Source organism: Rhipicephalus microplus, chromosome 8, assembly GCF_043290135.1.
Source record: "Rhipicephalus microplus isolate Deutch F79 chromosome 8, USDA_Rmic, whole genome shotgun sequence".
Taxonomy (NCBI): Eukaryota; Metazoa; Arthropoda; class Arachnida; order Ixodida; family Ixodidae; genus Rhipicephalus; species Rhipicephalus microplus.
The window spans coordinates 122,455,295-122,469,793 of record NC_134707.1 but is presented as its reverse complement, the minus strand read 5'-3'; the positions used below and the strand labels follow the sequence as shown (position 1 = coordinate 122,469,793).

The following is a 14,499-nucleotide window of genomic DNA, read 5'->3' as shown; positions in this document are numbered from 1 at the left end:
GTAGGCACATCACGAATAATAAGGGCGACAGGGGCACCCATGCCTAAGCCCCCGTTTTACCTCTGCAGGCTTGGATACCTGTTTTTCCCACTTTATAACTACCTTGTTACCTTTATAGACACCCTTTAAAAGATTAGTGACTACATGTTCCACGCCTAGTGTGTCCAGTATTCCCCACAATTCCTCTTGAACCACGCTATCGTACGCTCCCTTGATATCCAAAAATCCTAGCCACAGGGGCCTGTGTTCTTTTTCTGCTATTTCGATGCACTGCGTCAGTGAGAACAGATTGTCTTCCAACCTCCTGTGTTTCCGAAACCCATTCTGCAGTTCCCCCAGCACCCCCTCATCCTCTATCCACGCCTGCAGTCTTTCCTTTATAATCTGCATCGCCAGCCTGTAGACCACTGATGTCACTGTTATAGGACGGTAGTTGTTTATGTCAGCTTTGTCCCCCTTTCCTTTATAAATCATGCTCATCCTGCTAAGTTTCCATCCATCTGGAACTTCACCATCGATTATTATTGTACTCACTGCCTCTCTCAAAGCCTGCTTAGACTTCGGACCTAATGTTTTCATCAACCTAATTGGAATGCCATCTGGGCCTGTTGATGTACTACTAGGAACCCTTTTCTCAGCCCTTTCCCACTCTTGTTGTGAAAATGGAGCCATTGCACCACTTGATTCGTCTTTGTCTATTGTGGTGCATAAAGTACTTCTTTGTTGAAATTTTTCTGTCACCCTTGTTCTTATATATTCAATAGCTTCGTCCCCTTCTAGCCTAGCACCTTGGGCTGTAGTTATAAAGTTCTGCTCTAGGCTCGTCTCATTTCTTAGGGAGTTTAGATGGTTCCAAAATTTCGCAACTGCCTTTCTATCTTTTTTATGTACTTCTGCCAGCCACTGAGCTCCCTTCCTTCTAATCTTTTCATTGATCAGAAGGGATGCATCCCTTCTACAGCTTAGAAAGGTTGCCCATTTTCTTTCCACATCATCTGTAGGTTCACCCCGCTGCTTAGCATGTCTGTGTTCCCTAGAGGCTTCCTGACGTTTTGCTATGGCTCTCTTAACTTCCTCATCCCACCAACTTTTGGGTTTGTGTCTTCTTTTCCGGGGGTGACTTGTCACGCTACATACAGGAGACGGTACCGCCATCTAGTGAACACTGCAAGAACTAAACTAAACGTGGCTACATACAGGGGACGGTACCGCCATCTAGTGAACACTGCAAGAACTAAACTAGAGGTGGCTACATACAGGCTACAGGGGACGCACAGCCCACGCCCTAAGGAGCTTCGCCCCTAAAAGCGCGTGCGACATTACCATCACAACATTACGAATTCTTGCCTTTGAAGCCATCGCGCTTCGCGGTGAAACTGATTTTTATTTTTTTCAGTTTATATAGTTCGGCTAAGAGCTTAGCTATTAAAACAGTCACATGATGAGGTATGCACACAAACGCCACCTTAACAAGATTCACCGAAATACGACGTGGCGAACTATTTTGATATAGACGCGGTTGCGTCATTTGTGTAGCCCACGCATGTTTGCTCAGTCGATGATAAAACTCGACTAAATTTGGCGTTGCACACGCAAATTGGCGTTTAGGCGCAGCACGTGAGATTAGCACATAATGGCGGAAATAGCACAGCACTTCAAGTTCTGTTCCAAGTAAAATTTCTAACGTTTCCTGCAAGATCTGTTTTCGAAGTAATAAATTCCATTTTGAGACTTCTTATTCGCACTCCCAAGTGTGTTTCACTCGTTCCAGTGAACATACAAGAGCGCCACTAATACTTCAGATTCGTGACCTGCGTGTCATGTATTGTATGTCACATTCCCTACGTGTCCTGCCACATCATCAGTCTGACTAAACCGACATCAGGGCAAAGGCCACGGCCATGTTTCACCAATTCACCAAGTCTCGAGCTTGGTGCAGTCACATTATTCCCGCAAACTTGTTAGCCTAATCTGCGATTCCATTTCACGTATGTTGGCTTCTCTTGGAACATATCTTGGTAATTATGCATTGGCACTATACGGCCTATGCATAGCAATTTTTTCTTCTTGATATCAACTATGTTCTAAATAACCACTCGCTCCCTAGACCCTTTGTTGCTTAAGGTCACACCTACGGTTTTTTTTTTTCTACAACTTGCTGCATTGTCCTCCATTTGCATGAAACCTTTCTTGCGAGCCTCCAGGCTTGTATCCTATAGCATGGTGAGGTTTGAATATCAAGGCTTGTATCAGAATTTCTGTCTATTACCATGAGAAAAAGAAAACACAGAAAGAATGCCACAAATAATAGCACTAGAGTAGCAGAGAAACAGGATGCCTTGTTTATCATAGTTTCCATTTATTTAAAATCTGAGAAACAAACAACACACACTCTTATAGACAAAGCATTTGCGCTTACAAACAAGAAGCAAGCATAACTCCTTCAATCTGCACCGTTTGCAGAAACTTTTCGCAAACTGCATGAGATAGACACAAGTGTCATGCATTTTGCAATTGGGGCAGTAGCAGCATAAAGCAGTGGTCTGAAGCAATTCGAAAGCTGAAAATACGCTTCAATGGCAAAGCGGCAATTAGCGTTCAGTCGGCTACACAGGCAGCCGAGCAGAAAGATTAAGACATTCGCCAAGTGGCACGTACAGCTCGTAAATATTTTGGTGGTCGCAGGCACCAAGCAGCTGAGCCTCGTTCACGCCGAAAATTAGACATTTCACGCGGTCGACTTCCTTAGGTACTCCGCGTGTTTGTTTGTCAGCCATGGTTATATGCCAAAATGCAATGAGATGATCAATTTGGCATCACAACTTCTTAGGTGGAAGCACTTGAACAATGGGTGCCAACAGTGGTATTAAGAAAGAGTGGTTGAAGAAAAGCCTGTAAAAAGCTACACTTTATGAATGACCTGCAATCATAGACATCACAACATGCCCAAAACTAAACAAGGTAGCAGTTTCACACACAAAAATAGATGCATTTAGCCACTCAGACATCCTGTTCAAAATAAGTGTGCATGTTGGTGCATTAGTCTGGTCTCAAGGAACACAAGAAACGAATATGTTGTTTCAAATTTATAATTTTAGAATGCCACAGATTTGCAGAGGCTCTACAGAAAACTAACGTAAGCAGGAGCTTCATAAGCATAGAAATCACGAAACACATTTTCAGAACATTAACTGGAAAGGTTATGCATTTAAAAGGTTATGCATTTAAAGCCATCCATTATGCTTTTGTAAACAAGGTCCATAGCGCATCCAGATGATATAAAAAAACACAGAAAATAATAAACTTTTTGTGGAGAAGGATGGCAAGCATTGAAAACGGGTTGAAGTTAAGGATGGCACAGTAACGTATCGAAAATGAACTTAGGAACTGAACTCAAGAAAAAAAGAAGAATTTTGCATGTTGTGCGAACTAAAAATAAACATTTTTGTCAACTCACAACCGCTCACAGCCTTGGGAAGTATGTTTCTTTGTGCCAGAAAATATATTTTTTAGTGGCTGTTGAAAAGATGCAAGAGAACGCAAAGAATGGACTCTTCAATGTAATAGCTGTCAAAGGTGAACACAGCTAACATAATTTTAGAGTTTTGAGAAAAAAACTTGTGCTTCTGGTTAGCAATAAAAGGTGCATTTATTAAAAATATTTGGAACTATTTATAAAATATTTGCATGTTTCTAGGCTAGTACGACAATGGAATTCTTATCATTGCTGTTCGCCTAACCAGTGAAAGACACCCCAGTATTTTTCAGAGGTAAGATGAGCAGCTCTGTCGATATGATCAGCTCGCGCTAGTCTATCTTCTGTCATCCTCCTCTTCCTGTGTTTTATCACGATGGCACTATCACGTAGCATTGTTATGCCCATGTGCACCTTGACCATTGATGTTGTGCTGATTAAATGATGGTTTTATGTGGAAGTATTGCACCAGAGAGATTTTCAATAAACTCTGTTCTCAATAAACTTATACCTGCTGTTCACTGCTGCATTAAAATGAAGCCAAATAAAGCCTGTCCAATTATGCCAGAAGTGCTCAAACCGCTTTTGGAAGAATATTCAATGATTGTTTAAACGATAGCTGCAAAATGCATTTGCCTCGCCGCGGTGGTCAAGATGCTAAGCTTCTCGGCTGCTGACCTACAGGTCCCGGGATCTAATCCCGGCTGGGGTGGCGGCATTTTCGATGGAGGCAAAAATGCTGTAGGCCTGTGTGCTCAGATTTGGGTGCAGGTTTAAAAACCCCAGGTGGTTGCTATTTCCCGAGCCCTTCACTAGGGCATCTCTCATAATAATATGATGCTTTTGGGACCTTAAACCCCACATATCTATCAATCAAAGTGCATTTGATTACGTGCTAGTGGTTCGGTTGACAGCACACTTTTTTGAAGTACTGCATTGAAGATCACAATACAGTAGTTCCTTGAATACCATATCAAAATCCCATAAAATGTAGAATGTCAGGGGGCTATTAGGTACCGATGGATTAAAAAGACGTCAAGTTCCAGAAACTGTTCTCAAAGCACTATCTACATAGTCGAAGCTTTTTGGAATCTCTTTCGTTAAATAATCGCGCATGTTCCATATGCACTACTAGACTGAGAAAATACTAAAGAATTTGAACTGATCGCTTCATACGCAGAGAACAAGTATGACCACAAGGCACAAAATTTAGGCCTGAGATTGTGAACATAAATTCACTGTGCTCCTGATTGTTTCTTGAATCGATGCTATCAATCAGGAATTTCATGCATAACAGGCAAAATTATGCATTGATATGCAAAAGATTATATTAGGCTCAATACATAAAAAAAATTTACAGTGTATACTGTAGACATTTTGTAGGTAAATACTGCATGTAGTGCACAGTAGTATAGACCATGCAGCGTTTGCTGTATTTATTTGACCATACTTACAGCCACACACACAGCGATTTGTCATCATAAGGTCAGAGCTTAGATTTTTGCACACAACCTAAACACTCATATAAATGTACAAAACTTCTGTAAAGGAATATATGTAAGCTTAAAATACAGTACTGTACCACTATTTCTTCAGAGAATGCTGCATTAGTGAGGAGATTAAAATACAAACACTTTTGACACTATGTAAACAAGGTTTCTACGTTCACCTAATTAGCATTAAATTAAAAGTACAACTTCAAGAAAAATAAAGTCTCTAGAGGAGTTTCATTTTAATTTACTGATGGTTGCATTTTAATCCTTCAGTTGTAAGTTATACCCGATCGATTTGATGCTAACTTTGGCAACCTACCCAATTCCAAAACGCATACCTTAAGCAATGCATCCAAGCACTTTTTGCACACACTGTTAAAATGTGGTTGCCAGGTGACAAATACATTTTTTTTCTACCCTGAAGAATGGAATACAATGGCCAGTGCAGTAAGGTTCTAACTCAATCTAGACAATGACCTGAACAGAGGTGTGATTATTTAAAATGATATAAATGCTTTTGTACAACACAGCACTCTTCCTTGAAAAAGTTCCAGTGAAAGCACTACTGCTGGAATTTAAAGAGTTTAAAGATTCAGCCTACATAGCACACTGATGTGTGGATTATTGTAAAACTTTTCCTACTTTTTTGTTCTGGCTTCTTACAGCTTTCTGAACTGGTCAATATTTTTAGCATGCGCTGCAAATTCAGAAGCTCCCCAAGTTGTAACGGTATGCTTAGGTGCAAAAAGTTATGGCCTTCACGTATTTAGAAAAATATTTGCTGGCAATTCAGAAAGGTATAGGTCATGTTTGACGGCAGAGGGAACGGGGAATATTTTCATATAGAGACCGACTCTTTCAAAGGCTGCCCAAAAAATGTGGCACTCTTGCAACTTTTTGACTCTTGTGGAAATCAGCACATATATGGTTCGTCATAATGGTTTGTAACAGTAAATATTGTTTTAGTGTTTCACATACAGGTCGTAGCCATCATTAGACATAGTTGTGTTTGTCATTGTTGTAGAGTTGGGTAAATAGGTCTACGAGACTCCTGGGAGCATAGAGATTTAAATGCATAATAGTTACCATGACATGGCTCCCTCTGCAAGCAAATGCATTGTTCTCTCAAGTTACAACGAACACGTATGTAACTTCTGTAATAAATGCATGACTTTAGAAAAATTCTGATTATAGAACACAGTCATTAGAAAATACACTGAATTTCAAGTTGGAGTACCATTGCATAGTTCCATATATTAACACGATCCATAGCACTGAACAAATATTCTGGCAAGGGCTGAGCTCACCATTCTAATTGTCAGGCCTTATACTTAACTTAAATGAATTTCATTATTTATTATTTGTTTTTATTGTACACCAGTGTTAATTAGGAAAGGTCTGTGTACGTTGAGGTTCCTAACTCGCACAATTGCTTGTAAGTTGTATATCTATTCATTAGAGATGCTGCGCATGCCTGCTATAAAAGCATACTTGGGAACAACATGAGAACAATCAACAAACAAAAGGGACACCAACGGCAATGTTCATGGCAGAGCTCATTCGTGTCCCTTCTGTTCTCTCCGTCTTAAGTCATTTTTGCGCTGTACCCTGCCGTACTAACAAGCGCAACTTTCACTACTGTTGTAAAACACATCTGCAAGCATGCCTCCAGCATTGCATTTTCTATCCTGCTGTGGTTCGCCAGCATTTAGCAAACTCGGCACTCCAGAATTGTACGAACTAAGCCTACCGAGTGCTGGCCATCACAGCACTGGGCTTTTGTGATCAGCATGGCGAAAGATTATACATATTGACTATCATTCATTAAGAGACTGAGGTTCTATTGTATCAAATGCAGCATTTTCATTCTGTGCCACTTACATTCAGAACAAGTATTCTGCATTTTTCCATTCTGATACTTGAAAACACAGGACTGATCCAGGTCATTGCTAACAACCACCATTTATTTGAAAACGCCCCTTAGTATGACGTGTCAACGAAAACAAAAAGCATGTGTAGTAGTAGTAACTGAACCTCACCAATATATGCAAGCTAATCTATTCCAACTACAGTGAACTCCCCGTAAACGGAAATATGTTAAACAGAACTGCTGCTTAAAGTGAACAAATGCTTCTGGCAAGATTGGTTTCATACTTGCTTGCTGCATCCTTACTAATTTCCCAGTAAACAGAACTCCTGTTAATTGAAACATATGTAACTTTCCTCCTCCTTCTAGGTTTCGTTTATTGAGCATCTACTGTGGAGCTCTAACTCCACATTGTTAATGCAGACTGCCAGTTTGGATGCCATCAAGTCAAGTTACACCGTGTCGGGGTCACCGCGAGTCAGGCACATAGCCAGCAATTTTTCTTAGGGAAAGGGGACACTTGTTGAAGGCCTTGACTATTATCGAAAAACACGTACTTTTTATTCTTTTTAGTTCTGTAAAAAACCACTCCCCTCAAAATTTCAGCAAGAGGGAGCTAGGAAAGAAGAACAGAAGTTACTCAAACGATCAGCTTCAAAGTACGCCCAGCAATTTGCTCAAAGAACCATTCAATTGTGAATTTAAAAAAAAAACTCATAGTAACCATCACCACACTCCTCCATTATCTTCTATTAGAGAAAGTGAAACTAAACCTGAGGGCTCTTAAAAACGAAAAATAACATCTTTTTTTCAAACAAGGCTATGTGGTTCCAGCTTCATATGTAGAACTAATTGATTCTAATTTTTATAAAAAAGCTGCGTCATAACAATGCATTAACACTGGTCATATCAATTAGGGCAGTAAGAATTCTTAGAGAGCTGCGAGCACATAAATGGCATTACTGGTACAATTCACGCAAGTATGTTTATTAATGTAGCATGAGTGCATAATAGAAAAGAACTCTATGGTTACCTTAAAAAAATGTCAGTAAGCAAAATGAGGCAGAATAAAATATCTTCACAGACTTTACTGCAAACAAAAAAAATACAACATAAACATTGGTTTCACTTTTTTTCTAAAAAAAGGCAAGAAAACAGGCTTAAATTTATCAAAACTTTGTCGTTCAGAATTGTAATTTGTAGAAACAAAGAAGCAATAGTTTATAGTTAGAACTGCTTTGCAATTCACTATTTGAAGATTTTATAGCACATAATTAGAGCCAACCATCCAAGCTTGCCATATCAGGGCAACACACCCTGCTTATTCCACATTTCAAAAGTCTAATTCTGGTCCGAGTAAAAAATCTTGAACCGTTGTACAAGACCACAGGTACTGAAGTAAATTACAGACCAGAAAGTGTCCAAATAAAAGTATGTCTAGCCAGTAAATAAAAACAATAACATATATTACTGCATGTTGTTTACCACGATGACAGGGCCGTCAGGCAAAAGAAAAAAACACTATGCTGAAAGAATGAACACTTTAAGCGATTTGTTAAGATCTCAATAAAACTCCCTGAACAAGCTGGAAAACTTGCAAGTAACCAACAACCACTGCAGACTCAAAATGGTTCATGCCACACACAACTATCATCCTAAAAGTATCAAAAGGAAAAAAAAGCTCTACACATCAACAAGAAGCAAAAGTGCGGCTAAAAAGAGGCAGATCAGTGACAGAATGTCCACTTGAAATAGAACAGCTCCTAAAACGATCTGGATCAAGCATACCAAAATAGTAATCTAATAGCTACATCAACACTTCATATATACATAAAACCATTCTTTAATACAACAAGCAACTACTAAAATGCGCATGTTTCCTCGATGCCTAAGTTTTACAGCCAAAACAACACAGCGATTTCATTAAATCTTCACAGATTTCACACGAAAACAGATCAAACAGCTACGTTATGCTAATGACAATGGGATCACTTCTCAATTGCTACTCATTAGTGAGGAAAAGTCTTTAAAGAATACTATCTCACACAGTTCATTAAGCTGCCACATCTAGGTAAGGCAGCAAGCATAGCTACTTTCATGCTGTCTTTACAAGTATAGGCACATAAATAAAAGTTTCTCTTTGGGCATGCAATAAAAATGCGCTGTCATGGCAGTGAACAGAGATATTAAGCAATTGCAGATAAAGTGACAAGCTTCTGTGATGCAGTTTTTAAGTTGGGCAGCACTTTTTTTCACACAACAAGCAAAGCACTCTCGTTTGCAGTCATAAAACAAAAGCTCAAAATACTTGCAGTGCTCAGTTCTCACAAGTGCTGAAATTGTGCCGTGCCATATGCTTAGAGCAATAATCAAAGAAAAAAATGCAGAAGTCTCGTTGCTGTGGAGCATAATGAAGAGCTCTCAAAAGTGTGAATCCAAATAATGAAATAATGATTACCGACTACTAAATGATTTAGGTGTAGCAATGGTGGAGAAAGAAGCAGGTTGCAAAAATAACCTGTAGACAACAGTGATGGGATTAAAAAAAAAGATAAACCAACAGGACAGAGGAGATACCTTATGGCTATTCTGAACAGAAAGTAACGTGCAATGGTAAGCAGAAAAAAAATGTTTTAATTCTGCAATATACTTCTCTAGTCCTAAGTAATGTAAGCTATGCTACGTAAATTTCGTACCTTGACGCTGATACTCACACAGGGTCTGTGACTTGAAAGTACTAGGTAATCAGTGTTAATGAAATGAAATGCGCACAAATCGTCCTTTCAAGTTTAGATTCGAACGTCAATATGCCGTTTGAAAAAATGGTGAGAGTATGTTACGCCTCAAAAGGTTATCGTGATTTGCTACCTTTTGACGGTGATACATAGTAAGATTCTGCTAAAACATAGTGCAAAAGCTTTTGTGCATTAAGCAAAATGAGAGAAGGGATAAAACTAAACTTTACAAAAATGTAAGAAGGGAAATTACAGCAAAAGTTGTTGAATAGAACAGAAGGTACCGACGTCTTCAGACAGCAAGTTGTACACACATTGAATGAGTGCAATAAGTCGTTCTGACATCCATCAACAGCTGAGGGTCATGGTGCACTGAAGACTCAAGAAAATGAGACAGCTCGAAAGAGACAGGATGTCATGCAAAAAAAAGAGTTATGAAACACTTTACAAATTCAATATTTCTAAATCACTGCAAGTACAACCATGGACAGCTGGTCCGTTGCACATTTCGTTAAGAGCACCCGAGTTCTCCCTTCTGAAATTTTCAGGCCAGTGGGCAAAGCGTGGGAACAGCTTTCTTCAAAAGATTGCTGGATGGACCTAGCATACAGCATGAGAACAGAGTGCCCAGCTGAATATTTTCAAAAGTGCTTTTCTTTTCTAGCATTACACCTAGTAAAAGGCAAAATTTCAAAGATAACCAAGTAACCAATTTTAATAGTCACATCTTGTTTATAGTACATGAACATCCACAGTCTGTATCTTGAACTTTATCCTTTCAATAAATGCCTTAAACGTGAGTACAGCAACACACAAAAGGCACACACATCTTTTGTCCTGTGCTACGTAAGTTACGTCAAAGGCATTTAATACAATGCACAAGAATGCCCAAAATACAATCACAACTGGAACATCAAGTATCATATGTAGTTAGGGAGATACACAGATTTCAAATATAATAACCTTAAACTAATATTTGAAGCCTGAAAGTTATCCTGATAACTTCAAAAAGTTGCTTTCTAACAAGTGTGTATTCTATTTAGGTGTTCTTATAATACTTAATGCTACTAAAGGAATGTATTTGTGCATCACCTACTTAATGCAAAATTTGTCTGAGGGTTTTTAAGGTAATTCACAATGATTAAGACTACAGAAGCACTTGATAGAAAAAAATTGAAAGTCTTAAATAATTCAGAATTTCAAAAACAGAATGGAAATTGTGAAGTGTGTGCATATGTAAGTGCTCGCATGATTTACTATCTCCTGTATCCCTTTTAGCTTAAATTATTTGATGGCAAATGAGATGGCCTAAGCAGAGTCTGAAATAAGAACTCTATCAGTCAGTTTCCACTCTCTAGCAAAAGCTTTGAAGTGCTACTTTTTTAATTGATGCAAATTATTCTGATCATTTCAAATGAAAAGCTATTATTACACATAAAAATGAACAGGCACAAATGTGGTTGCATAGCAAGCAATTTCATTCTGAAAACTGTATACAGATTTTCTTTGCAGCTAACTGCTCCAAATGCATGGATGACAGCATATTCACTTTTGTGGATATTTCTCAACCCTGCAGGTTCTTGCTAAACAGATTTGGAAAATATGAGACTGCCAACAGTAATGTCCATCATTTTAATTGTAGCTTGCAAAGATTGCAGTAAAGTTGTCACATTGACAAAGCTGTACTTCTGTGCATACCTTTAGGTGCACGTTATAAAATCATAGGTGGTCAAAATTTCCTGAGCCCTCCTCTACAATGCTGCTCCTGATATCGTGGTTTTGGGACATAAAATGCCAGAGAATATAAAAAAATAATGACAAATGTTAAAAAAGAGAATTGGTGATGACTTCTTAATGACAGAAAATGAGGTGGTCAAATTATAAAAAAAATTGGCTTTGAATGAACAACAGTCGCAAAAGCCTGTTGCTGAGATGACTGAAAAAGCTACATATCTATGAATCAAATGAATGACATCATCAAATGCACTTGTGGGTACATTCCACGCTAACAGCTGGACAAATGAGGATGAATATAAAATGGTGGCATGTCCCTTGCAGCAATTGGACACTGAGCCAGGTTAAGAACCCTCTCCGCAGCAAACACCAATCTAGTTTGACCGAACGAAGTCATTCACATGTACTAACAGGCATTTCCTCTTTAGCCAGATCTCGTGGCATCAAAATATAGCTGGATGTTTGCTGCCTCGCCCATCCATCTAAAGCCACCGAAGAAAGCTGTTCCCATACAGTGTTACTGTGCAATCCTTATGGCCAATGAATGCAAGGAGATTCCCCGCTCACAACTACCCCACTTGCTTGGACAGCGAACTGATGGCACTGAGAGACACGCTGGACGCTGGGCTCCGGTACCTGGGACGCGAGAGGCCCATACCGGCGGGCGTCGAATTTCCCGAGCTCGAGCCCAGAGGCGACGGCGTGCCGCTGAGGAGAGAGCAGGTAGATCCTGAGGAGGGCGAGTGCGAGCCATCCTCCGAGGCACTGGAGGATCGCCGGTTCAGCAGGATGACGTTGCAGGTGTCGTGCCGGGACAGGAAGTGCTCCAGGGTGTCCCAGCCGCCACCCACACGGATCATGACGTGCTTCTCTTTGAGCAGCTGCGATCAGGTGGACACAAGGCACTGACTACCAAATTCTCATAATCCAGTACAAATTCGAAAATGATTTTTTTATTTTATGCTTTCAAGACTGAGTTGGGAAAACATACACCTGAATTTTAAAAAGTGTGCAATGATTCCACTCACGCCCCCTAGAAACAAGAGAAATAATTGCCACAAAGCAATATGTGGGGTAGTTTCTAGCTCCCGTATTTACAGCGTGAGACAACACTGCAAAGAAGAACGCACAAGGGGCACATCACTCCATGTGTCTTGAATGCTTTCTCTACAGTGTTATCTTACGCTATAAATAGGAAAGCATATATTAAAGGTGTTATAAATGAACAAGGTAGATAACAAGTGTATTAGGGTGCCGTATACTGCCCTGTGCAAGCAATAAACGTGCTGTTTACGATTAGCATGATAGCAATGTGCTAAATATTTATGATGGGTTTTAGGTTCTGAATGTAATGGGTGCATTTTCCCTGTTAGCTGACTAGTTAAACGTTGTCATCATTTGCAGTAATAGAGAGGCACATAGTTGTCATTATACAAGGGTAATTGAATATTAAAAAAATGATTTCGAAGTTTTCAACCATTCATGACATATTCACTTCGTCCTTTTTTTAAGATGTTTTTTTCAGCTAAGGAAAAACTTGGTACATGTTTAGTCATTAGAAGGTAAACACAAAAATCTGTCTGGCTGGGTAAAATAAATGAATAAACAGACTCTTCAGCAATGTTTAGTCTCAAGTTTTTAGTGATAACTGGCCCTACATTTCAAGACCCAATCGATCTCCGCTTCAGGGGGCGACAGTCCAGCTGGCTGTGACACTAGCGACATTTTGCAAGGGGTTGTCTTCCTATCTACTGTGGTTCTCGCCATATAATAATGCCGGCATAAATAGTAGCTTTCCGTCACTATGCCAGCAGATGCAGGGTGTATAGTAGAGCTGCCTAACTTGTCACACTGCAGAGCAAGGGGTCCTTGGTTGGCATCTCTAGTACTTTAAAATTTTTTATTTTATTTTTCTTACTGACTTTTATTATAATATATGAATACATATACATGTAGAGAACACGAAGACAACGATGATGGCAAGAATATGCCAACAGTGTTCCTATCTCCCATCTCGACATTCGTGAGCTCTGACTAATTTCTTAAGTGTGCTCTGTGGCACTGATGCAATGGATCTTGGGGGCCACATGGAAGAAAATAGGTTGTTGAAGTGTACCTGCCAGACACCACAACAATTGCAGCTGCTCCAAAAAAGTTATGCGCTCCTTGAATTAACACATTCAGTTAATCTACATTATTTATCCTGACAGGTACATGGCCAATATCTGAAGCAAACTCGTCCTACAATATTATCTGCACTGTAATAAAACTTTTAACTTGAACCAGGACTGTGTATTTCATACTAGATTTAGTTCTTTTTTTAAATTTTGATGAATATCTGGCAAACAGGACAAGGGCAAGCGGAAGTGCTTTGAAAAGGAAGAGAATGTCTCTCATTGCTCATGCCATTAGGTGAAAATTCGGCAGATCCCACATATCATGGCAATAGGTGTCACTCAAAGCTACTAACTGTCTGTGCTGCATATTTTAGCTTTGAGAAAAGCATTTTGAAGTGAATCCATGTTATCAAGTGCAGCAGTTGTGTGCACCTCATGGGTTTACCAGGACGGTTTATTACACTGGCATCTGCTGGCTACTACACTGGGCAACCTTTGGTTAGATATAATGGCAGCACTCGCATTAAAGCACAGACGTCGATATTATTGAAACGAGGTGTGCGTTACGGTAAACAATGGTAATGCCACATTTTGGTCATCATATATTACCCAGGGGTCGAGAAGCGCCTAGAAGTAGGCTGCTAAGTCGCAGGAACCCCAGTGCAATATTTATTAGACTGATATAAATTGGAGCCAACATTGGAACCACAGTTGATGTTAGCTTGGTGTGAGATCTGCATAGTATAATTTTTTAGGTAATGTTTATTGCTTTCTTATAACGTTAAATAGCCACAACTGCAAGCAAAAGCTAAGTTGCTCGAACCTTATGCCTGCATACTACTATATTTTTCCGAAGCTGTCTCAAGCTTTGCCATGGCTCTGTGGTAGAAAGCTTGATTGTCATGCAAAATTCTTGGGTTCAATTTCTTTTGAGATCCTGAATCTCTGTCCTTGAATTCATTGGGTATATGCTGCCAATGTCAGTTTCTCTTAACAATCTCACAATTACGTTATTAACATCCGTCCTCACCGTTCCAGCGTAAGTATAAACTGTCAATCCCATGTGGCACATACATAT

General features: G+C 39.5%; 1 protein-coding gene across 3 annotated transcripts in view; it reads right to left on the bottom strand.

The window, feature by feature from the left end:
* Nucleotides 1-2,339: 2,339 nt before the first annotated feature.
* LOC119164572 (growth arrest-specific protein 2) overlaps nt 2,340-14,499 on the bottom strand; it is a 230,169-nt gene continuing 218,009 nt past the window's right edge. For all 3 annotated transcript variants that reach the window (XM_075872538.1, XM_075872540.1, XM_075872539.1), the window contains one exon: nt 2,340-12,185. In XM_075872538.1, the coding sequence (XP_075728653.1) occupies nt 11,874-12,185 (312 nt within the window). In that variant the 3' untranslated portion in view covers nt 2,340-11,873. The remainder of the gene's footprint in view (nt 12,186-14,499) is intronic.